General features: G+C 43.7%; 3 protein-coding genes across 3 annotated transcripts in view; 2 read left to right on the top strand and 1 right to left on the bottom strand.

Annotated features, from left to right (window-relative positions):
• Window positions 1-351: 351 nt before the first annotated feature.
• On the bottom strand, window positions 352-9,789 carry mcm6 (minichromosome maintenance complex component 6). The gene is made up of 17 exons (XM_062518481.1): window positions 9,636-9,789; window positions 8,872-9,018; window positions 8,276-8,386; window positions 7,852-8,101; window positions 7,019-7,184; window positions 6,573-6,718; window positions 6,040-6,190; window positions 5,512-5,653; window positions 5,072-5,213; window positions 4,681-4,788; window positions 4,261-4,416; window positions 4,036-4,164; window positions 3,559-3,723; window positions 3,032-3,167; window positions 2,635-2,835; window positions 1,348-1,487; window positions 352-870 (listed from the first exon to the last, which is right to left on the bottom strand). Exons 1-17 carry the CDS (start codon window positions 9,731-9,733, stop codon window positions 748-750), a joined length of 2,511 nt encoding a protein of 836 aa, XP_062374465.1. The 5' UTR covers window positions 9,734-9,789; the 3' UTR covers window positions 352-747.
• Window positions 9,790-10,367: 578 nt separating this feature from the next.
• Window positions 10,368-15,153, top strand: yeats4 (YEATS domain containing 4). The gene is made up of 7 exons (XM_062517788.1): window positions 10,368-10,584; window positions 10,859-10,978; window positions 11,438-11,504; window positions 11,667-11,761; window positions 12,338-12,427; window positions 13,303-13,390; window positions 14,181-15,153. Exons 1-7 carry the CDS (start codon window positions 10,534-10,536, stop codon window positions 14,348-14,350), a joined length of 681 nt encoding a protein of 226 aa, XP_062373772.1. The 5' UTR covers window positions 10,368-10,533; the 3' UTR covers window positions 14,351-15,153.
• Window positions 15,154-16,009: 856 nt separating this feature from the next.
• frs2a (fibroblast growth factor receptor substrate 2a) overlaps window positions 16,010-25,887 on the top strand; it is a 47,745-nt gene continuing 37,867 nt past the window's right edge. The window contains exon 1 of the mRNA XM_062517787.1: window positions 16,010-16,437. The gene's annotated coding sequence lies outside the window, so the exon portion shown is untranslated. The remainder of the gene's footprint in view (window positions 16,438-25,887) is intronic.

Below are 25,887 nucleotides of genomic sequence, written 5' to 3'. Positions count from 1 at the left end.
AACATTCGTTTGTAGAATGCCTGTAAAACCATCCAAAATAAGTGATAAAAATCCATAATATGAATTGCAACATGCACTTTCTGTTCTAGCACATTGTCAAAAGTAAGTAAGTTTGGCTTAAGGGATTTTCATGACAAGAGTTTGAGGTTTGACATTACTTTGATGGCACATATAACCTCAAAACCTGACAAACAGCGCTTCTGCCATGGTTTGATCGGCCCTCTATATAGACGATTACCAACTTAGCAACGTTGTGTTCGGGCAGGAACACTTGCAGCTTGTACACAAGATTTAACATTGGTTTTAAGTACCTTTAGAGATTCAACTTCATAAAAAGGCAAGAAATAAAGACGATCCATATTTATTTTAAAAGAACCTTACAGGAGCTACATGAACATAACATGATAAGAACAATAAGAAAGCATAAAAAGGCTAAAAGGGGTCCAAAACATCATCTTTAACCAGATCCAAATGCTTTGTAGAAATCAAAGCAAAGTATTTACAAACAATCGGCTTACTACTTTAGAAAGTATCCTTTTAAGAAAGCCATCTTCAAATCAAGATGAAAAAAGTAAAACCTCATTTCAAATCCACTTGTAACATGCCATTTGTACATGTTAAACATTTTTAAAACAATATTCAGACACTTAAAGGTGGCGATTTTGCATGGGTCGCATTCAAGACTTGATGGACTTCATGGAACGACCACTGGATTACATTTTTAAAAATGTCCCCAAAAGCACAGATCTAGTCCTCCAGTGTGTAGTTGGGGTTGACGACCAGCACTACTTCATCCTCAGGAGTTTCCGTGCCGCTGGTCTGGGACGAGCCCTTCAGGCCAGACTGTGACAGCTCAATCAGGATGTAGTCCTGTCAATGGGAGATTTAACACAATGGTCAGGGAAAATCAAACAGACTAAATGTACGACGACGATGTGTCACTAATGTGTACAGAGGAGTCTCTCAAAAGTGTTCCCAACACTTGCGTTGTGTCTGACTAGCAATATATACTCAAATTGCAATATAGCCCATCAAGGTAGAGGTTTAGTTTTGCCCAGCTATTGGCATAACTGTTATCTTCTCATTTGCCATGCCAATACTCTGCTATAGTTGATAAACTACTTAGTAATTATTTGAGGTCAAGTTCTTAATCTTATGGAGTCAGATTAATCGTGGTTTCTCATAATATTACCATTGCTTCACTAGTCTGTCAATTGTTCGATACACATTTAAACCAAAGTGATTCTCATCTTGAGAGCGCATTGACTCATCTCCTTATACAGTGCTTTGAAAAAACTGGGACGTTACAACTGACTGGCTGGCTATGGGCTGGAGGCTGATACTCACATAGTGCACCAGTCGATGGAGGACCTTCTCTATGAGGGCCTTCTTGTTGATAAGCTCCTCCTCAGAGTCAATTTCAGACTCGATCTCCTTCAGGTACCAGTTGACCACGGCACTCTTCTTCAGCGCAGCCTCATCCTCCTCTGCAAACACAAAAGGGGAAATACGTTTAGGTTCCATAATGGAGAGAGTTCTGAGTGTGTCTATACTATAGGCTATCTTTGCAGCAGTGTTGTGCACGTTCACACTCTTCAGTAACTAGTTCAAAGTTCAGTTCACACACGTGCAAAGTGAACTGTTCACGTTCATAGTTCACCATTTTTAATTTTGAACTAGTTCAAATTCAGTTCATTTGAATGAAAATCTGTTTCTGACGGAATATAGGCTACAGCCACCTGTTGTTCTCATCTAATTGAGAATGTCCGTAAATTGGGCTTTATTTCGCTGGGCAGATACATTTCTTTTAGGTCTATGGCAGATACCGACGCCTAATAAATGCGGCCGCGCATTTATTAATAATTAATAATAAATGCGTCAGCTGTGCATGCCTGACGGCAGAAGAGTGTAGTTTTTACACCGGGGGTATGGAGGAGGCTGCCTTGCTGCATTACCTTACCAGATGGATCAGTGACGTACTGTAGGGCTCTTTGAACACGTTATGCATCCCTCTATCACTGACAAGTGCAGAATCTTTCCGCGATTGCATTCATATAGGCCTAGCAGCGGTTCTGTGTACAATGCATCATGCGTAACGTGATCATGGGTAATGTAGTAAGGTAGTGCAAAGCTGTAGTTTAGGAGTGGCGCCCGTGGGCAGTGAGTGTGACAACGACATACTGTTTCTGAATTGCCAGCAGATAGTGTCACTCGACTTGTCAGGACAAAATTAATTCTGTAACGTTTAATTGGACATCAACAGTGACGTTCGTCGTTCATTTCCCAAAATCTGAGCGAATTCACGTTCAAATTCATTATTTACCAATGTGTTGCGTTCAGTTCAGCGTTCACAGAAAAATGAGCGTGTTCAATGAACACGTTCTTTTGAACTCGTTCATGCACAACACTGCTTTGCAGTATATGGTGCTAGTTAGTGCGTATGAGTATATGGTGCTAGTTAGTGCGTATTTAGACTGTAACAATGCTATTTATTTATACCTTGAATTTCCCCTTGGGGATCAATAAAGTATCTATCTATCTATCTATAGTTCGCCTCCAATCTGTTGTCTAATTTCAGGGTGGGCAGACAGACAGACAGACTTCATATAAGTAACTTGTAAATGAACACCTCACCTTCCTCTGCATGACGGAGGTGCAACACCAACAGGTTAGAGATGCGGCGATACTCGGCGAAGGAGAGTCGCATGGCAGGTTTGGCTGCAGACTGCTTCTCTGCATCATCGCCATGGCCATTTATTCCATTAGCGTGCCCATTGACCTGCCCATTTACTTGTCCATTAACATGGCCGTTAATACCTCCATTAGGTACATCTCCTGCAGAGAACCAGTTGTAATGCAAGATGAGTCAAAGGAAAGGGAAATTGATTTTTTAAAGGAGAAAACTAGAGATTCATTCCATGCAATTTCATCTTCCCATTACACAGTCAATAGAAAGGAAATTCCATCAAATTTCAACTGCAATCAATTACATGTAGATGAGTTGCACAGAGAGGGTCAAAAACAGGACTACCATTCATCTGGTCACCATCCTCCTCTTCCATGGCTTCCACCTCGTCGTCCTGATCCAGGTTGACGTCAGGAGTCTCCACCCTGATGATGGACTTGTTCAACAGCCTGAATGCCTCCTTTACGTGCTTTGGCTGAACCTAGAGGGAGAGAGAAAGAAAGAGAAACCTCTGTAAATTAAAACATTTCGGCAGAACTGTATCCCACAGAGAAGTATGACAACAGGAGTGGATCGGTCTAATGCATCATTGCTGACTGCCGAGCACAATGTGACAACACATACTGTAGACAGTGGATTAACGACAAATCAGGCATGTTTATTTGAGTAAGCTTCAGAAAGGGTTCTTATGACCCAACAGTTCACTTCAGACACTGGTAACAGCCTACTGCATTCTGGATCCTAGCAGCACTAATCACATCAGGCCAACAGACCCTCATTACACTACTCAATGACTGTTCCCAGGGGCCTACTGGCACCATAGCAACGAGGACCCGGTGGAGGCTAGCAGGCTAGCGGGCTATAAGGCTCACCTCGTCACAGCAGTGCATGCGTGCCATGGCCTCCGACAGGCGGATCATGCTCTCCAGCTGCCTCACGGTGATGCGCCACGCCGACTTGGTGACGCCGCCCGATCCGTCACGCTGCCGCAGCCTCTTGTACTGCTCCACGATGAAGTCCTGAGACTCCTGGGAAAGCTGTTGCGGCGGACACATTGAACACGTCACATGTTAGTTTGGTTTAATTTACATCCCACAGTGAATACTGCAGATCACAGACAACAAGTGATAGTTTTCATTTTAAAATCACTGAAGTGCAAAAACAAAAACTTTTTTTTTTTAATGTTAATTCACTCTAGGTCAATGGACGGTTACATTCTCCACCTTATGTGTTCATTTTATGATCAACAAGATGGAAATAAAAAACCTCTAACGTTGTGTTATCCAAAAGTAGTAAAATGTCACCATGGAAAATGAGGACAGCCAAGTGGCAGCTTTCTGTTAAGTCACCTTTGGTTTGAACTGCCTGGCAAAGAGCAGATATCTGCGGATCTCATCAAGGGTGTACAAACGGTCAATGGACTCCTCAATTCTGGAGTGGAGGTCGACTATACGTCTGGCAATGGCGTAATCAGTCACCTGAAGAAACGGGCGAGAATAGGTGAGGTAAGACACCGACTCTTCTTCTCACACACACACACACACACACACACACTAAAATAAATGCGTCTTCACCTCATTGCAGTCATCTACCAAGATGAAGAACAGGTCAAAGCGGGACATGATAGGTGCGGTGAGGTTGACATTCTGCTTCAGGGATTTGGCGCGGTCGTAGCGTCCACCGACAGGGTTGGCGGCAGCCAGGATAGAGGTGCGAGCATTCAGTGTGGCCTGAGCAAAAGGCGGAACAGAAATGTGGGATTATAACCCCTTCAAACCACAAGGGGTCAGTGTTTGAGCTAGCAAAACCAAGGGCAAAAGCTGTACATTTTGTCATAGAGCAGGATTAACACTGGAGCTGTTCAAAATCAAGGGTAGGAGGAGGGAAAAAGAGGGAGGGTAATGTTGCTGTCGTTTCAGATTGTCATTTTCATTTTGAGAACACAAGTTGAACAATTTTCTACGTAGCGTTGAGAGGTTAAGATGTGCCCTTACCTTGACCCCAGCTTTGGTGATTGAGATGGTCTGCTGTTCCATGGCCTCATGGATGGCCACCTGGTCTCTCGTCTCCATCTTATCAAACTCGTCAATGCAGCACACCCCCTACAACCACGGACACACACTCCATTTCAACCGATATTCACAACTTCATTTAGCCAAGCATTATCTACAGGAATGGACTGTGCAACAAAGGTTGCCTTCATCTATAGGTAACCTCTTACAGCGCTGACTTGAAGCCAAGCAGACTGGACTTCAAAACATTACACTTTGGCCATTGTGTGAATCCCAGCATGCCAGCTTGTTTTAAGCCAGCGCTGTAAGTGGCTACGTAAAAAGACGAATGCGCCGAACTCGTGCTTTAGAGAGATATGGGGGCATGTCTCACGTTGTCGGCTAACATGAGGGCTCCGGCCTCGATCACAAACTCATGGGACTCCTCGTCTCGGACCACGGCAGCCGTCAGACCAGCAGCACTGGAGGCTTTTCCACTGGTGTACACAGCCCTGGGGGAGAACTCCTCCACGTGCCTGGAAGACAACAGGCCAAGGATAGGATGGAGGTGGGAGATGGTGGACAGGGAATAATGCAAAGAGGGAAAGGAGGGTTTAGTGTCTGTGATGTACAATACATATAACAATAACCAAAGATGTAAGTGTTAAGCAAATGTCATTTCCACAATGTTCATTCATGTTTTTTTTTGTTTCTGACAGAAAATAATAAGGTTTAGAACGCAAAGGCAAAAGGGACTCTCCTCTGCCATAACTGCCATGTAATCAAACACAAGGCACAAGGCTGAGGAAAAACTGCAGTTCAGGAGTTACTCACTTCAGGAACTGGCTCTTGGCTGTGCTGGGGTCTCCAACAATGCACACGTTCACATCTCCTCTCAAGGACGTGCCTTCCATTGTGGTCTTGGGGACTCCACCAAAAAGCATGAGTAGGATGCCACGCTTCACCTCGTCATTACCTGAACACAAACAGACAGAATGTATTACCGTAATTAACAAACTATTAGCCAAGGGTTATATATTGAATATGGTATTATTATGGCTTTGCTTTTTTAACTTGCATAAAACACTTTCCTGCGGTTTATACACAATGTGGCTAATACACAGGAAATTACTGTACACTTTCCAAACTAATTTAATGCTATTTCACTTTAAGTCATGGTGTGTGTATTACAACAGCACTGGACATTTTACATCTACAGTGAAGCAATTTCAGTAAAGAAAGGGCTGTGGAGGTGAAACTTAGGAATCTAAGAACTAAGGGAACTAAATGCAAGTCAAACTCTAGACATCACCACATGGGGCAAACGAGTGAACAACTAGGATGACCGGAGATCTGACTGACCATGGATGGTGGGGAAGAGACTGGTGCAGAGGTTGTGGTACAGGTTTTTGTCCTGGCTCATCTCAAACACCTTCTCCCACTCCTTCACAGACATCTGGTTCTTGATGCTTTCCGCAGTCTGCTCCTCATCACGGATCTCCTTCCCGCCAAACTACAATAACAAATAGTCATGTCAAGGCAGAGGAAGACTCAAACTCACATAGAGCTTGTTCAGGTCAGAAGAAATAAGATATGAAGGTGAAACAAAATGACCAAGTAGTAATGATCGTGTAATGACCCATAATCTACAAATATCTAGGCCGTCAATTTAAAAATGTCCCTTCTTGCTTGCTGTGCTTGTATTGTAATGACAGATGTGGAAAACTCCAGCTTCAGAAAGTAAAAATCCAATCATGTATTGGTTCTACCTGTGCACTTAACACAGGTGATCTCATCAACTAGCTGCTCTACCTGGCTGAAGAGCTGCAATAATTAGAATCAGCTGGTTTGAGTGAATGGTTGGCACAGAACAACGGCTTGGCGTGTCCACCTACCCTGGGGTTGGTGGGAGCGACATGGCAGGCCAGGAAAGCCAGCTTGTAGGAGAGTTCCCGCACACCCAGCGCCTTGAGCCCACGCAGGCCCTCGTTCTCATAGCCTTGGGCCCCCGCCGTGCGAGTGCTCGTCTCACTGCGCACACCTACAGGCACAGAGAGGGGACACGGAAGACATTTGACAATCAACATGAATCACCAAGATCAATAAAAGAGTACAGCACTGAACACAACATAGTGGAGGATTCATGGGTTTCATCAGGTCCCTTTACACAAGTGTATAAAATCAAGCACCTTGAGTATGATTGCAGACTTCATGGTGCTTGATTAACACACCTGTGCAAAGGGACCTAATGAAACCCAAAGATAGCTAACAAAGTTGCCAGAGTGTAGATTATTCCACAAAGGCTTGGCCCCTCCCATGTTTGTCTCTGTCAAATCACTACCTGGGGTGGCTAGCTGGGAGACGTCAGGGACAACGATGAGTGACCCGGTGAAGTCGCATTTGTCGCCGGCCTGGGCGGACTCCACGGCCTCAGCCCGCAGGATGATCTCCATGCTGCGGGGGATGGATCCACGCGGCAGCTCCGCTTGCGTCTCCTGGATACGCACCTGCATTCCACAACAGAGTCTTTTCAGGGTGTATATCCTCATCGACTTTGCTTAGGGGATTAGGGGAGGGCGTAGTGATAGAAAACATCACCGCAATGATGCTCTAGGTACATCAAGGAAATACTTAACTGAAAATATAGAATAGAATAGAATAGAATATATACTTTTTTGATCCCGTGAGGGAAATTCAGTTCTCTGCATTTAACCCAATTTTAACCGAATTAGTGAACACACAGCACACAGTGAACACACAGTGAGGTGAATCACACAACCCAGAGCAGTGAGCTGCCTGCCCAACCAGCGGCGCTCGGGGAGCAGTGAGGGGTTAGGTGCCTTGCTCAAGGGCACTTCAGCCGTAGTGGACTGGTCGGGGATCGAACCGGCAACCCTCCGGTTATAAGCCCGATGCGCTAACCAGTACACCACGGCTGCCCAATATATACCATAGGTGCATCACAGAAACACTCAACTGAGAATATATGCTATAGGTACATCAAGGAAACACTTAACCGAGAACATTGCCATCATAATGCAGCTGAACTGAATAACTGAACGCCCGTGCTAACTGTAGCAGCTGACGTAAACTTAAGCCAGAAGACGTTTTTCAACCCAACGTATGGGGAAGGTGGGACGCGTTTACAGATCAAATCCCTGAGGGGATCATTACCTTCTGGAAGTCGATGAACTTGGACTTGTTGGTGTCGAGGTGGAAGCGCTTGCGGTTGTTGCAGACGGGGTTGCGGCAGATGCTGGGCTGCGTGTACTTAAACTGCTGCTCCACGTCCTTCACCACCCCCTGGCAGTCCAGGCACAGGAACGTCCCACTCACCAGCTCTGGGTGGACCGGGTGGGTGCGGACTACCTGGCCGCTGATCCGGACCAGTGTCCCAATGCGCAGGGCGGTCAACTCGCGGATCCTAAACAGTTGGAAGGTTAAACGGGTAAATTAATTTAACAGTGGAAAAAGATAACCGTGGTAGTACGTGATGCAAACAATTACAGAAAGTGATTATTCTTACACTGGAGTTTTGAACAATGGAATGGCACAGGTGCAGGTTTTTGTGAGGTCTACAGTCATTTGCATTTCTTACTTGTGTCTGGTTGGCAGATCTTGGATGGCCACATAAAATTCTTTAGAGGCTGGAACATTGCCATGATCCTTGGCAAAGTTCCTTACAGCGCGGCACAGGTGAGGATAAACTCTGTTGGGGATAAACTCTGATTAAGACTCTTCAGAAAGTAGGCACTGCACAATTTCCCATTGCCATAAAACTATGCAAAATCTATTAATTTATAAAGAATCAAAATTGCAAACATAAATCAAAACTAAAAGACAAGAAGTTATCAGGTATGTGCCCTCAAGAGGCAGTGTAGAAGAGGCAGTGTAGGGTCATTGCACCGACTAGCAGATTCAAACCGCAGTTAACTAAAAGCAGTGTTTGTCAGGGTCCAAGCAGATGGAATGGGACAAAATATAAGCACACCAAAATTCACATCTCTAAATATGGCAAATCTTGAGATACTGGCATGTGGTTTCAGCGCTGCCTATAGGGGTCTATGTACATACATGCGTTGAATATCACAAACATGTGCAGGTCTTTTGAACTATTCTACCCTTATAAACAGTAACGTCATAGCAGATCAGTATGGTCAACACACAACCGGTACCATACCAATAATAACTTACCTGTAGAATTCCTCCTGTATGGTAGTGGCAAGTTCCTGGTTGAAGCCCTCCAAGTCTGTAAAGCTGACGAGTAGGGTGTTTCTCTCCGGGCGAATCAACTCCTCTGCGTCGCGCAGATACTTCAGTTCGCCGTCACTATTCTGAAACCTTTATACACAATGCAATAATGGGTTAATCTTTTCATCTAGATTTTAAAGCACACAGACACAGGTACATTACAATCGTTGCATAAAAGTGCATGTAGCTTACCATGCTGCCCTACGCTTCAACTTGCAACGTTAGCGACGAAGGACGAAGTTAACCGAGAGATACATGCACGAGTTGACGTTACCTTCACATTCATGTAAGTAAAACACTTCCTCTACCTGTCAATTACGCTGTGATTTTGACTAGATGCTATTGTGGGCACGATGACCTAACGATGCATTATACTAATTAATAATGTGAATCGCTATATATCGCCAACATCTGGTTATGGGGCCTTTTGATCAAATCGACCATGGCAGAGCCGCTCTGGACCATGGTACTTACGAAGACAAAGGCAGGCATCGGCCATAATGATATAACAGAGTGAACGTTAACAGCGACGTTAAAACCGTGTAATTACTACAGTGCAAAGACAAAAGGTTAGTAGTTCAATATTACGTGTTACAGGACACTACATCGACAGAACAATGACAGTTGTTCTAAAGTTACACTGCTAATGTTAACTATTTACGTTGACTTTGCTAGCCAGAAAACATGGGCTTGGAACTTTAACTTACTCTTCCAAGAATGCCTGGAACAATTTTTGGCATTTCTCCGCCAAATCATCCTTCACCGTCTGTCCCGGATTTTCCAGCGCAGGTTCGACGAGATCCATGATGCTTTAATTCTTAATTTCTTTAATGTGTTACGACAACAACTTCAAGCACGTTCTCCCTTACCCTGTTGCCACAAATGAGAAAGTTTCGCGCGAAAACCTACCACGTGACCATTTTCGCGCCACCAGCCAAGTAGCGTAATGAATATCTGGCACACGATTGGATGTTGAAGAGAATATGGGTGTGTTTTGCAACTTCCGCAGATCTACCCCGATGATTAAAGTCAAATGCATGTGCCCCTTTTGCATAACTTTGCAGAATAGGGAAATGGCATGATTGTAAACAACAAAGTGGCACAACGAGACACAAGGGAAATCATTTAAATTTTAGATTGTAACATACGACTCATCGTTTAGGCACACGATAACAAATGGGGAATTATCATCACCACACACCCAACATTACACGTTGAACAGTTGTTCTGGCAGATACACTTTACACTTGCTGCACAATAACCACTCAAACATGATTATGATATGCAATCATAATCAAAACGTTTCTCAAAATTATTAGTGTGTCCTTTCCTAGTCTGGTGTAGGCCTACATAAATCAGAGCACTAAAACTTCTCTGGCGTAGGTCTGGCGAATATCTAGTCGGACTTTTGTTTTGTTTTGGTTTTCCCTTCAGAGATGCAACCCGGAAGAGGTTTCTGAATCTATGCGCTGCAGTGTTACGTATGGGGCCGATGGGGTAGTCCAAATGAGGTGGGAAAGTGGAAAAATAAATATTTCGTTTTTGATGGCAGTGTTTTACGTATAGCTGCATATACCATTAACAACACAGTTTCTTCTGTGTACTATGTTCAAGAAGATGGCTGAATTTGGACCAGATTCCGGAGGGAGAGTCAAGGTATTGCCATGTAACGTTAGCTTGTTTGCTACCTTACGGTGCTTATTTACATTACCTTTAGGTTAAAGTCTAGCTCTATATTCATATACGCGGTTAACAGAACACTACATATATATATTTCTAAACATGTCAGTCATATAATTCTGCACTCGGCTTCTTTTTGTTTTCTGTTAGTGTGTACCCACACAATTTAGTAGCTGTTTAGCTAACGTTTGCTACGACTGCCTTGCTAACTTGTTATTGTGACTATAACAATTCATATTTCCTTTTGCAGGGAGTGACGATAGTGAAGCCCATTGTTTTTGGAAATGTTGCACGGTACTTTGGGAAGAAAAGAGAAGAAGATGGACATACGCATCAATGGACTGTATATGTGAAACCCTACAGAAATGAGGTGGTTGTCATGCTACTAATCAACTTTGTGCAACGTTGTGGCACAGACAAGTGCCCATTGCCAGTTGTGCACAATTTAGATTTGTAGTAACGGTAAAAGAGAATGTGCTTGTCCCTATATTAGTAATACTAGACTAGTACTTAAGACTCCTGCACTCTCATCCTCTGGTAATAGTATTGATTAGAGCAGTTTTATTGGCTCCCTAAGGTCTCTTTGGGTAAAGGCAGAGAATGTCTAAATGGGCTCTGGTAAAGGTATCTGCTAAACGGATGCATTTACATTTTTATTGTCTAGGCATCTTGGTTTTGTAACACATGTTTTATTAAATCGAATGTTCTGGGGATGAAAAAGAAAGAAGGAAGCTACATGAAGAATAGTACATCATATGATAATGTTAAATGTCAAGTAAATTTTTAATGGCCATTACTGGAGTTAATCTCATGCAAATTTGAACAACAGGATATGTCTGCTTATGTCAAGAAGATACAGTTCAAACTTCACGAAAGCTATGGAAACCCTCTTCGAGGTAGGTCATGTTATCCTCTCATTTTTTCAAACTATACATGTTTTTTTCTTTCTTCAATCAGTTTTCTGTATTGGAACTGTTTATCATATACTGTACTTCATGGAAATTCTGACACTGGCCCTGGATGTTGGTTTTGACATGTACTCTTCTTGATTCTTGCAGTGGTGACAAAACCACCATATGAAATTACAGAGACAGGCTGGGGTGAATTTGAAATAATCATCAAAATATTTTTTATTGATCCAAATGAAAGACCGGTGAGTGAAACATTACAGTTCAATGTTTGCCTTTACATTCAGTCTTCAAAAACAGTGAACACAAATGCTCACAATTGTTGGTAAAAGCATTACCTTTCAACATAAGTAACACACTGACCCTTTGTCTATGTCAGCCAATTGTTAGCATGTTGTGGAGAATAATGTGGATAAAGATGACCACTGCTAGCTAGAATAGAATAGAATAGAATATATACTTTTTTGATCCCGTGAGGGAAATTCAGTTCTCTGCATTTAACCCAATTTAACCGAATTAGTGAACACACAGCACACAGTGAACACACAGTGAGGTGAATCACACAACCCAGAGCAGTGAGCTGCCTGCCCAACCAGCGGCGCTCGGGGAGCAGTGAGGGGTTAGGTGCCTTGCTCAAGGGCACTTCAGCCGTGGTGGACTGGTCGGGGATCGAACCGGCAACCCTCCGGTTACAAGCCCGATGCGCTAACCAGTACATCACAGCTAGCCTATTCTCCTGTATACATCAGTGAATTCTCTGATATTTTATGTAAAATACAGATTGATTTGAATTGAATATGTTTTCTGTCACTCTTTTTCAGGTCACTCTTTATCACCTGCTGAAGCTGTTTCAGTCTGATTCCAGTGCCATGCCCAAGAAGACAGTAGTGTCTGAGTTCTATGATGAAATGGTGAGAAAATGTGTTGTGCTATAGGTGGACAAATGTAGCCTACGCATACACTTTTAAAAAGTGTCTTAGCCTTATCCGAATGTATTTTAATTTGGATAAATCAATACTTGGCAATAGAATCAAGAGCACTGGTTACAACAATTTCATGACTTATTTATGACTTTAGTCATGGAACCATTGCTAAGCACTGTGTAGAATATTGTAGAGTATTGTTCTCGGTTTGTGAATGTCCTTGATACGTAAGGGATAATGTATTGTCCACCGGTAATTAGCGGAAAATAAGTCCCGACAGGATGAGCAGAACCCCGACGCGCAGCGGAGTTAAAAGAAGACTAATTAGAGCTGTGTCATCATTGATGTGTAGAGTATAGTGTCACATCTTATTATCAGTAGTAATTGGAGTTCAAATTATGGTTAAAATTCATACTTGATTGATAGCCTACTTGGTTCGAATAGTTTATAATTGGTGCTGATGGTGGTCTGGATTTTCTTTTTACTTTTAAGTTTCATCTCCACAGAAAATTAGATATTGTGTTCCCTGGTGTTGATATGAACAAAGATACTTAATTACTGACAAGATAGAGCAACATAATGCATCTCTATGGAAGAAAAATTTGAACAGTTCCTGTCTGCTTAAAGAGGCGTGTCGCAAAGACGTCATAGTGGGATATCGATCTCTGTCAGATTGGCAAGCAGTTCAGTTCGAATGTTAACAGGTCTGCTTAAAGGGGGATTTCGCCCCCCTCCCCTTTGCGAAGACAGAATGCGGAAATGATCGAACGTTTGCGCCTCTCGCTCCGCTTTAATCCTCTCTGATATGAATATAAGAGCCTGGGGTTGGATACCTCTAACGGTGACTACGCTTGTCCTCACAGATCTTTCAGGACCCCACTGCCATGATGCAGCAGCTGCTGAACACTACTCGTCAGCTGACTTTGGGAGCCTACAAGCATGAGACAGAGTGTAAGCAGTTTTCTTTCATTGTGTTTAGATCATCCTTGCCTGTTTTCATTCCCTCCTACCCTGTTTTATTGTTTGTTCGTTTGTCTGTTTGTTTGTTTGTTTTTTGGTGTTTTTCTATCACATGTCAGAAATATAGATTACTTACCATGTTATTGTTCAGCATGATACAATATTTAAGGGTGATTCATGAAACTAAAAGAGAGAAAAAAAAATCACGTCAGTATCTGAAGTATTTACACTACTTATATATATATGAGTCTTCAGAATATTCAACATGTTAGTTACATGTTTCACAGGACTCTACATAAATATTTTCCCCATAAAAGTTGACCATAGATTTGACTAAATGTTAAAGGAACACTTCACCGATTTTTCATATTAAACTATGTTATTCCCTTAACTAAGACGAGTTGATACATACCTCTCACGTTTCAATGCGTGCACTCACTGGCTCTGGTGCGCGGCGCTACTTTGATAGCACTTAGCTAGCCCAGTTCATTCATTAGGATCCTAACAGAGATGAAGTTAGAAGCGACCAAACACCTCCATGTTTTCCCTATTAAAATACAGTTACACGAGTAGTTACACGACCAAGTCTGGTGAGACAAAATAAAATGTGGTGCATTTCTAAGCAGCTAAGAGAACTATAGCTGTCATGCAACATGTGGAAGTTTTAATCTGACTCATTCATTTTTGCAGCTTTAGGTTGACTTTGCCCTTTGACCATCAAATAAATAAAGGCCCATAAGTGTTAGTCAAATCACATCTCAATCCCGCCTCTCTGTTTCAGTCGCAGAGTTGGAGCTGCGCACTCGCGAGAAGCTCGAGGCGGCCAAGAAGAAAACCAGCCAGGAGATCACGGAATTGAAAGAAAGGCTGAAAGCCAGCAGGGAGACCATCAACTTCCTGAAGGGAGAGATTCGCAAACTGGAGGAGGAGGACCAGATCAAAGACCACTGAGGAGGTCATAGGCTGACCTCTCTAAATTTACTTGAAGCGTTTGATGGAGCTGGTTGAATCAGAATCAGAAATGGCACCCTACTTAAGTCAGAGAGGGTATTTCAGTATGTGACACAACATAGATTTAGTTCCTTTGGCAGAAATAAAATGTTTTAAGGCGTCATCTTATATTTCAACATCACTGCTTTTAGCTGAAGACAAGTTTTTTTCTTTGTGTATTTGAAGCCAATGCAGAATTCATTCCTTCTGTGTTCATTGGGTGCAGGATACCTAGAAATTGTATTAAGTGACGTAAAACAGTCCAGCGTAAAGTGCTACACTCATATGTGTGACTTTGACCTGAATGTATAGTGGCCATACAAACTGCAGCCTTTGTGTTTTTCTCTCAGTGTGAGATATCATCACTCCCATCATGACTGTGCCTGCTTTCAGTCCAAACGCAGCCAAGTGATAATGGAATGTCTCTGTGTTAGACTAAATGGGTTGTGATCTTTTTACATTTATTTTTCAAGGGAAGACACAAGTTTTCCTTGGGTCTTTTTTTCTTTTTAATGAAATTGTTCCCTTTTTGTTTCGGGTTGCAAACTCTATTTTTTTTTTTATTACAAATAGCTTGTTAATCTGTGAAAGAGGTTAATTTAACTGGGGTAAGGTGACTTGATAGAGTAACAATTTTGTGTATGTCTTCAGGCATTTTGAAAATCCCAAACATTTGGTTGTACAGTGTTGCATTTGTTTGTGTTGTTGGAAAATGGATTGACCTTGTGTACTTCAAATGTTCTCACCATAAACAGTCAATGTTTTGTAGTAACAAATTTGATTTTTTTTTTTTTAAACACAACACTTTGGGTGCAAGTTTGACAGTGTATGTTGCTGACAGTGCATGCACACTGTGGCCAGAGCGAAGTCAGACGCCCAAAGTGGCACAGTTAGGTAATAATAGATAGATCAAATTAGACAGATAGAAAATAATAGATAGATAGATAGATCAGAATGTAATACTGGTTGCAAGTGATTCATTTTTCCCCCACCTTGACGTATAATAATTACTGCTTTATATCACTGCCGAACTTGGGGCCCTCTGAATGCTTTATGTGACTGTAAACTGCTACTGCATCTACACCAAGGTTCTTTGAAACGGTAAGGAACAGTAACAACATTACAAGATTAGATCGTATGTACTTTATTATCAACAGTAGAATCACACCCATTGAGTCAGGGTGGTCACATTAACTAAATCATGTTTTTCACTAACATTTGTCAATATCACATTATTGGACTCTGGGCTAACAGGCAGGCTCGTACCGAGCCATACAAATCTCAGTCAACTCAGTGGGCCACTCTAGTGGGGAATAGAGACATGACAATTTTTTCTGACCAGGAAGATCATAGATTCACACAAACAGTCATAAATAAACAGACCAGCATAATTTAAATTTTAAAACAACATCATGCATCATCCAGTGGACCGAGACGGTAAAAGTGATGTGGAAGCAAAATGCGAAAATTCCCCAACTCTAAAGTGGGGAAAGACAGAAGAAGTTTGAGGACAACTGGAGCACTGCAACTTTAACATAGCGTCACTTTTGGGAACACCCACTTTTCCAAGTAACCATGACCCGGATGTAGTTGTAGGAGAGATTAGCTCCAGAACGAGGCCCAATGCAATGAAGTAGGAGTTGCTGTGCGATCGAGCGATTTACAAGGCAGGACTACAACATTAACTTGAATATGTTTGGTTACTATTTACAAACACAGTAATATTATCGGATATTTGCGGTCGGTCGACAACAAATAGAGCACTGAGAAGACCGAGGACTGAGAGATGGCTTTGTCGGCTGTTTAGAATCCCGTAGTCCCGTAGAATGGGACGTATTTGAAGTTTTGTGTTTGTTTTTTGGCGCTCTGGGACAAGAGTGAGAGAGTTTCATATGCGCTGTTAGTCAAAAAGAAATTCAATAACCCATGTTAGCTTGTCTGCTAACGTTTATTGAGTTCCATCTGATTGCAAAAACTTTGGGTTCGAGGAAGTTTTCCTTTTCAGTCACATCCATCCTCCTGCGACGGATAAATTAACTTACCACATCGTAAGTAAAGTCACTTTCTGAACTTCTTGTTGCCTTTATAGGGAGATGGAATATTTTAGATGGTTGGTTATACGTAACTGGAATGTGAGCTCAACATTGTAACAATTGTAATGTGAATACACACGGTAACGTTAAAAGAGAAAATAATGTTTGGTATTTGATGTTTAGTTATGCGCTAGCTGTCTTAAATAGCTAACATAAAGGCCAGCGGCGCATTGCAAGCGCTGGCCAGCTGTTTGTTTATGCAGCGATTACTACGAGATTTTGTCTGCACCACAGTTGGCTGATCTGATTGATGAAAAGGTTGCTTTCTTTTCACCCTTAGCAAATTCTTAACCAGATAGCTCGCTAGACTGTAATGTGTTAATCAAGCTTACCGAATTTGTTGTTTACAGCAGATGTCAGCATACCAATAATTAACGGTATAGATAGTAGCTGGACATTAATATTTCCATGTATTCTCACCATGTTAAAATCGCACCATATAGTTTAATGTACACTTGGCTTTGTTATTTGTTATGGTCAACTTTTTTTTATATTGTAGGCATATTGCATTTAATAGATCGCTTGCGTTAGTATATGTCGGCAGTGCAAACTGGGGTGTTAATTGGTTAGAGGTCAGAGTTGATGTAGGGATCAATTTGATAATCTCGGCAGATTAGGAAAATAGGAATGTGGATAAGAGGCGAGCTATGCCCCCGTTTAAATTCCAGGCAGTGTTAACCACAATTAGGAGCTGGAATTTAGTCTAGTCAGATCTGACGAAACATTACATTGAATTTGTGTTATTCATGCACGCAGTCTGCGTCTTTTAGGCGTTTTTGTGGCATGGCGATTTTTAACACGGGGGTGAAAAAAAACCCAGTAAAATCATGCTGTGTGAATCTATACTAATCATTTTGTACATTTTTGCTAAAAGGACTGCATTGTGTCATACATCTCTTTCTTGCATGTAGTATTTTCAGACTCGTATCCTACTCATGAAACCCTCTTGACAAGTGCCTAATGTGACCTAACACCAATGTTCTCTCTGGCTGTATAGTTTCTAGGAAAAACTAGATGATTAACTAAAAGGAAAAAGATGCTGGGACAGGGTTACACTAACTGTTAATGTGGTTGGGGGAAAAAGGACAGTAATGTTTCAGATGAGAGACCACTAAGACTAGTTCAGTGTACGAGTTTACCTGAAAATAATACCTAATAAGGTGTTGTAGCGGACAGGTGAGTTTTAGTTTGGGTGGATACGGTTTCAAAAACTTGTCTCGACCAAGCATCAACATCTTCTTGCATGGATGAACTTACTGTATGAACTGTACAGTCCAGACTCAGTATAGCCTGATCTTTTAATTGATGTACTGCCGATAGTACATACATTATGTGTATCAGCATTGTCCACCTATTGTGTGTTTTAGGACCAAACTTGTGTATGTGTGACTGTTTGTGTGTATTAGTGAGTCTGAGCAGAATGAGTGGATTTATCTGCCATGCTTGAGCATAGTTGTCTGAGCACATGACTAATTACCTGTTTAAATAGTCCCAGAGTCATTTAGTCATCAGCTTCTAGGGAAGCATTGGAAGTCATTCCAGGAAGACTTGACCACTTGGCATCAGAACAAGTCTCGTTCTTTGATTGTATAGCTTAACATTGTGTGTGAGAAGGAAGAATAAAGACCAGCCTCACCGTAGCTTTATAACTTTATTGTGTCGTTGCCACATCATAATTACGCTGATTGCTTTGCAAATATACACTAGCCCAGATTTTCTTCTTGTCCCCACTGTGTGATACTTTCAGCTAATCATCAGGAAGATCTAGTAAAGTCATCAGGGCAGTGAAAGAGAACCACAAGGCTCACATTGAGTGTGTAACCACAGAGCAAGTCACATCATAGCTAGTAGTAAATATGACTCAGCAAGGTAGGCATTTGTGAAGACGCTGTAGGCAAGAAACACTTGGACAGAGTGGATCCAGCCAGACTTGAGTCATGGTGGTTTATTGCAAAACCATATCATGATCATCATAAGAGCCATCAAGTGGAAAATCCTGGTGGAATAATCACGTGTCCACATGGGCGCTTTGAGGATGCTTTTGTCCATTAATATTTTCCAATAATGCTATAGGAATGTATTCAGAGATGACATTGTAATGTATTGTGTGTGTTTGTCCCCAAAATCAATTCACACACTTTTCTATTAACATATGACATGCGGTGATTAGTGGTTTTATATGCACTGTATACTTCTCGATTTACCTTGCACCTTATAATAAACCACCGTTTTATTCTCACAAGATAACCTTAAATGGAAGTTTCAGGGTTCTTTTTCTATGATGGGTATGGCTTTGAATGCCCCCTTATATATCAGGCTGTTACTTGCATTAGTGGTCTTGAACTGTCAGAACTCTGTCAGTCTGTTATTCCCTGGTGTTGTAAAGCCTCAAGGGCGTCAAGGTTTTTAAATTACGTGCTGTAAGGATGATTGGGTGTGCCAACAGTTTGTGTGTGTGTGTGTGTGTGTGTGTGTGAGTGAGAACCTTTCAGTCTAGTGCAGTCATATGTTTTGGCCTTGTTTCTGAATAGCACCATTTGCTTTCTCTCATTTCTTACAATCCTTTATTCAACCTTTTTCTTACCCATTCTGTAGTTGTGAAGTCTAGTCTGTATTGGGTGATGTTGTGAATTTTCCAAATGAGCTAGACCTATTTGGATGAATTTATAGTGTTGTGCAAATACTATAGTGTACTATTACAGTAATTTCTATGACATTTTAAATAGCAAACATGTGAGCTCATGTATTTGTCTCTTGTGGTGCATATTATCACTCTCCACATGTCCAGCTTCTCCCGATCCAAGAAGTCTCTTCTCTCAGTAACCTCTCCCAGGCTCAACATGACATGAACCTTGTTACCGTGAACACAAGCTAACAAAGGCCAAAAACACAACTGTAAATTAATCATTGAAAGCATGAGCGCACATCAAGCACAGTAGAGAGGCAGACCTCTGGTGTTTTTTCTCTCGTTAGCTCTCCGTCTCATCTGAAAAGGCTCATTAAAACAGTTAAGTACTAAACAAGTAGCACTGCTTCGGGGGTTGTTTTGGGGGCTCTTTTTTTGGGCTTTGGTGATGCGATTGTGGGAATGATTTGCTGTTTTTAATATCTTCCTGCCCCGACAGGAGAAAGCGGGGCCCCTGATGGACCTGTGGCTGCTGTTTGCCCAGTGAGTCAGCCCGCGCTTTATGGTCCGCCTAATCGCCCCAGCGGAGCGGGAGTCTCTCTCTGACGCGCTCGGTGACGCCACCTGCCACGCTTTTTTGTGCGGCCATCGTGTCAGTCTTCGCTCCGATTAGATTGTTATCACCCTATTTATACTGCTGGGCGCAGCTTCTCAACTCCCTGCACCCTACTACACCCTTCACTAGCAAGGCTGTGTGTTGTGTGTGTGTGTTGTGTGTGTGTGTGTGTGTGTGTGTGTGTGTGTGTTGTGTGTGTGTTGTGTGTGTGTTGTGTGTGTGTTGTGTGTGTGTTGTGTGTGTGTTGTGTGTGTGTTGTGTGTGTGTGTGTGTGTGTGTGTGTGTGTGTGTGTGTGTGTGTGTGTGTGTGTGTGTGTGTGTGTGTGTGTGTGGCACAGGACAAGTGGGGACAGTGACCACGAGGAAGTGATGATTGCGTTTGCTTCTCTCTCCTTTCCACCCATGTGCCCGTCCTTGTGTGTTGTGGTCTCTGTGAAGGTTCCCTGTAGTGATCCTGCCAGCATAATAAGACACATAGATTTCATTTTAGAGTGATTTCATTTTAGAGTGTGTGTTTTTGTTTCTACTGCAGGTTTGTGCAGTGTTCGTAAATGTTTAAAATGTAGATGTTTGTGTGTGTGTGTGTTCATTCTTTGTTAGTGTGTGTTTGTGTGTGTGTTCGTTCTTTGTCAGTGTGTGTGTGTCTGTGTATACCTGCAGTTTTCTTAGTGTGTTTGTCAATTGGCATCAAGCACCTGGTGTCTGTGAATTGAAGGCGTCAAACGGTGTGTGTGTGTGCGTGCGTATATGTGTGTGTGTTTGGGGAGCGGTGTCAGCCCTGAGCAGCGTTAATGTTTAATGGGAGAGCTGAATGTGCGTCAGCAGGCTCTCTCCTTGGAGGGGACTCCTCCTGTGAGGAGAAGCTACCACAGTCAGCCTCAGCAACAGCAGCAGCAGCAGCAGCAGCAGCTTCAAAGCCACATACTGCTCACACACAACAACCACCCTGAACCCTGTACCCCCCCCCCCCCCCCCACCATTCTAACTTTACTTTAAGACAGTTGCCTTCTCAACACAACTCGGTGTTGTTCATTACAAACACCTGGGCTGGTCATGGTGGGTAGAGTTTTATGCCTTGTTTTCGGGACTTTGCCACTGGGTTGAGCTGGCCGCAAAGCGGGACATAATTACTGGCTGAAACGAGTTGACACAATATTGACTCTGTATCAGTAAGCGGGTGGGTAAACTGCTTAGCCGCCCGTGTGTGCCTGTGGCGAATTTAGTGTAAATGAAATGTATTTCACACAGTGGTAGTATTATTCCTGAAAATCCGATTTTGCTAATGGTTTGCCTCACAGAATTACGGTCTTATTTGCAGGCCATATTTCCTAAGCTCCCTTGGTTGTGCTCTTTCACTTCTGTTTCTTTATCTATCATGCTCCCCCCCCCCCCCCTTTTTGATTCCCTGAGTTTGATTCCAAATGCTCCTCTGATGCTCCAAGACAACACTGTCTTGTCTTGCTTTTGGAATGGAGGACAGACCACTGCGGTTAACGCGCAAATCGCTCTGGCCCGGGCGCGATAGTGGATGGATGACACAACAGGCGGCCTCTTTGCCATCTGATACGACGCCGGCCGGCGCGGTGCATCTCCCTCTGCGGGCACCTTCCAGAATGCCTTTGAACTCCAGATAACGCGCAGCGCTGATGCTACGCTACGCTAAGCTCTTTTGAGACGTATTGCGCTGGCCAGTGGGCAAACAGTAGGCTGGTAATGCCCCCCCCCCTAGTTTGCCAGTTCTGCAGGGGGTGGAGAGAGCCAGGCTCGGCCCGGCTCAGAGTTCTGGTTTTGTGCCGGTTCTGTGCCGTGACGGTGGGGAAGGAAAACCCCCCTCAGCCTTCTCCCCTTGCGGGCTTCGGAAGATCTGAGTCGCGCGCCGCCGAAAAAGAACCAGGAAATGTCTCTTGCGTAAGACTAAACAAATGACGGCAAACTGTACGAATCCGTTGGCATTCCGTCCTCCCGCCACCGGGTCTGTTCCGCGGCGCATACCTCTCGGCTGAGAGAATTTACAGAGGACATGCTGGCTGCCTTTGCCCTGTTTCATTTCAGCGTGACTTTCCTTCAGCCAGAATGAGGTGTAACTCCACAACCTCGCACATGGTCCTCTTACAGAAAAAAAGTAACCTCTTTACAGACATTGGATATAGTACAAAATGAGTGAGTGGTCCCTGTCTGTCGTTTGTTTGTTTGTTTTGTTTGTTTGTTTGTTTGTTGTCATATTGTCAGCAGTTAGCCTAGCAGTTAGTGTTGGAAAAAGTTCTGCTCGTGTGCCTCAGTTGAAAGCTTTTTGTAAATGGAGACCGTTTCTCCATTTATATTTGCTGAGAAGTGTGTCCATATACACATTTTTTTTTTCCAGAATTCCTGTGGGTTTTCCCTATCAAGACAGAGCGCCATTGCTTCTACTTAGCATGCTGAAAAGGGCTGTGTGTGTGTGTGTGTGTGTGTGTGTGTGTGTGTGTGTGTGTGTGTGTGTGTGTGTGTGTGTGTGTGTGTGTGTGTGTGTGTGTGTGTGTGTGTGTGTGTGTGTGTGTGTGTGCGTGTGTCCGTGTGTTTTCCACAATTATCAATGGACGCAGAGTTACTTGTGATTCTTCCTCAAAAGTAAACAAAGATCTCAAACTAGAGCTGACACACTCCTTTCATTATGTGGTATTTGAGCTCACTCACTCACTCACTCGCTGGCAGACGGCACCTTCAGAAGCTAGGTCTCTCCTGTTAGACGGAGTGAAGAAGAAGAAGGAGGAGTGTGTGAGTGTGTCTGTGTGTGTGTGTGTGTGAATTTGAGAGGGAAAAAGCAGAGGTGAAAGCTGTATTAGTCTCACAGATAGCCAGTAGCCACACAATGAAAGCTGGCTCATAGTAAGGATGCATTCACGCTGAAACTGATTCAGACCCCCCCTCCCACACACACACACACACCACATTACAGGCCCCCCGCCCCCAAAAACACACACACGCACACACACACACACTGCTTCAGTTGGAATGCTGGTCGCTCAAAATGTCATAAATTGGAGTCTACCCAGGAGCGGGAGCAGAAAGCAGGCTTTTATGTATTGAGTGATATTGTGCTTTCCGTGCGAGGGCCAGGCTCGCCGAGACACTGTATTTATGGGACTTGTCAAACGGCTCCCTATTATTGTTAGCCCCCACCGATATGAAAATAGTGCTGCAGCCAGTGAAACGGATTAAGAAGGTCATGAGCACAGAGTTGCATTTTTTGACTCACTGACCTCCATTTAAATGTTTTTGTTTGCGTGGGGAGGGCTCGAAAAGCCCGTCTAAGCCTAATGCCACCGTATGTGCTTTTCAGGCGAGAGTGAGGTGGTTTGGAGAGATTTAAACTGTAATTAGATGGAGCTTATTTAGTCCCCCCACCCCCGCCCCACACACACACACACACACACACACACCTTCTGCGACTGTTACGTGCATGGCAGCGGACGTCTAAGAAAAAGTGCTGTGTAGCCGTGTAGTAGCAGCTATGGATTTCTCTCTCCTCCCGCCCCCTTCTGGGGTTTCGCTCTCGTCCTGGATGCCAAATGGATTCTTTTGAGCAGAGGCGTTTTTGTGTGTATTGAGCGAATGCTTTCACATTCCACATGGTTCCACTGTACATTCTTTCAGACAAAGAGATCAAGTTGTTTCAGGGCCTCTTCACTCCCTCCCTCCCTCCCTCCCTCCATCCCTCCCTCTCCACCTCGCTGTCCTCTGTCTTAAGCGTCTTTCTTTATTTCTCTCTCTTTCTGCCCTTTCTTTCTTTCTTTCCTTCTTTTTCATTCTTTCTCTCCTTAGTTAGCCTGTCTGTGTCCCTCCTCTCTGTCTTCACTCTCTCCTTTGGTCCCTCACTCCCCGCGCCCCCACCCCCCCACCCCCGCACCCCCTCCGTGCTCCTCCTGACCCAAAGTCGAGGCGGTGTAGACGCAGCGTCGGTGACCTCCCGATCCCTCCCCGCCTCCCGTAAAAAAAAACAGCTTTAGCGATGGCTCGGCAAACGGGGCTCGAAGCCGAGCGTCTGAATCACGTCTGAGTCACCACGGCCCTGCGAGGGAGGCCTGAACGCCCCGGCTTGGAACTGGGGTGTGGAGATGAGGGGGGGAAGGGAGGAGGGGGGGGTCGGTTTGGACTTAGCTGGCTGGGCCTCTGTGTTGGTTTAAGCGAGAGCCTCCCACAGTTGGTATTGCTTCATAGGGGGATGAAATGGACTAAGCAGGGCTCGTTTCTGAGAAGTTGTCACAAAGTGATTTCAAACGAGCCTTTAAAAAAAGAGAGAGAGAGAGAGAGAGAGAGAGAGAGAGAGAGTGGGCGAAGGGATGTTTGGGGGAAGGGGCGAGTGGGGTGTTGGTGGGCGGGGGGGGGGGGGGGGGGGGGGGGTTGAAAAAACAACAAACTTTGTGTGAGGCTTTGATGCCTGGTGGTGGTTGTCGAATCATCCGAAAGAAACGTTTCTTCTATCCCCTCCCCACACCCCCCCGCCCACCCCAACCCCTCCCTCCCACCTCCCACAAATGACCCTAATTTGCTCCAGAGCGAAGCTTCAAACGCAAGCCGAGCAGCTCAGCCCATAAAGACCCCCATACGTGTCAAACCAGTTAACGCGCCTCGAAGGTTACAATTTTGCTTGGCTCGGCCCCCAACTGTTTCCCAACCAGGCAATGAACTTCACTCCTATTACTCTTATTGGTGTGTAATTACTTAGTAATGTGTTTCTCATCCAACTGCCTGTTGACACTGCTGTTTGCGTTGGAATGTGCCGGTCTGCAGTAACTTGTTAGAATGTCCATGCGGTTACTACTTACGTTGTCTTTATGGGGCACTGTAAACAAGAGTAACGTCCCAGCTTTTCTCTGCAGAACTGTAAAATAAATAAATAAATAAATGAATATATATATATATGGCAATTAAGACCTCTGTGGGGGTGGGGAATGACATGCTTAGCTGTTATGTTTTTTTCTTTTTCTTCTTTTTCTGCTTGTGTGGTGCGTGGTAATGATGTATGATTAAGAAAAGGATTGCTGTAGGAGCACGGGTTGATTTGATTTGTTTCTAGATGCAGTGGAAGCATCACCAGCTAACAAGTTTTTAACAGGCAGCGATACACACCAACACACACACACACTTTTACAGCTGTGCATCTTTAGCACCGCAATGTACTGCATATGACCAGGTGGCAGTTAGTTGCAAATAGGTAAGTTATCAATTTGTTTGTTTTTATTTGCTCCTCTTTTCTATTGCCCATTGGTGGGTACTCCTGGTCACCCTGCAATCCAAGGGTTATGTGAACACCTCCTTTCATTCATCCTTTCTTTCTGTTTCTCTTGTTTATGCCCCCCCCCTCTCTCACCGTGTATCTGTCCATTTTCCTCCCTCCTGTCACTCTTCCCACTCCCACACAGTCGCTCTACTCGTCTCGTCTCAAGTGCCCAGAGTAGTAGAACATGCCTTTGATTGGAGCCTGACCTGCCGTACTCAGAGCTGCGGAGAGCACAGAGTGGCATTTTCAGATCAGCGAGGCCTCTCACGTTGGCTGGAGAGTTGAAACCAGCCCCTGAGCGTTGTCTGGCCTTTACGTGTTGCACGGCAAGCACTTGTTAACAAATGCAGTGTGTGCTTCCTGTCGCTCCAGAGAGGACTTGACAACACTAGCCTAGCCAAAGTCTTACTTTGGAGCACATGTGTAACGGATGAAACGAGGACAGGCTAGATTGTAAGGCACTTCAAAGGCCTTACAAATAGCACAAATATTCAAAATGACTTAGAAAATGGAATGGAAACAGAATGTGAAATAAACAGCCATTTTGACATAATGTCAAAAATGCCTATCGTCTGAGTTCAGTTAGCATCCAGCGCCGGCTTGCGCCAGGCTAGCTCTTTTGTGATACCACATTGTACCATGTGTAGCGCTGTATTAAATACAATGCAAGTCAGTGGAGCAGTGCTGTGAGGCTGAGTTGTGGCTGAGTTGTGGCTGAGTTCAAGACAATTCGAATTGGCTCTGTGGACTGGTCTAGTAACGGACTTCTATTTTTGTTTACGGTGGGCAAACACGTTTCCTGTTTGTTGACATCGCTGTCAACAAGCACCTGATGATGAGTGCTTCAATTCAGCACCAAAATGTAAGGGATCCAATGTATGTGAGCATCTATAAAAGCAATCT

The sequence above is a fragment of the Sardina pilchardus genome, chromosome 17 (genome assembly GCF_963854185.1).
Source record: "Sardina pilchardus chromosome 17, fSarPil1.1, whole genome shotgun sequence".
In the NCBI taxonomy this organism is placed as follows: Eukaryota; Metazoa; Chordata; class Actinopteri; order Clupeiformes; family Clupeidae; genus Sardina; species Sardina pilchardus.
The sequence above is the reverse complement of the archived record's forward strand: the minus strand, read 5'-3'. Positions and strand labels throughout refer to the sequence as shown.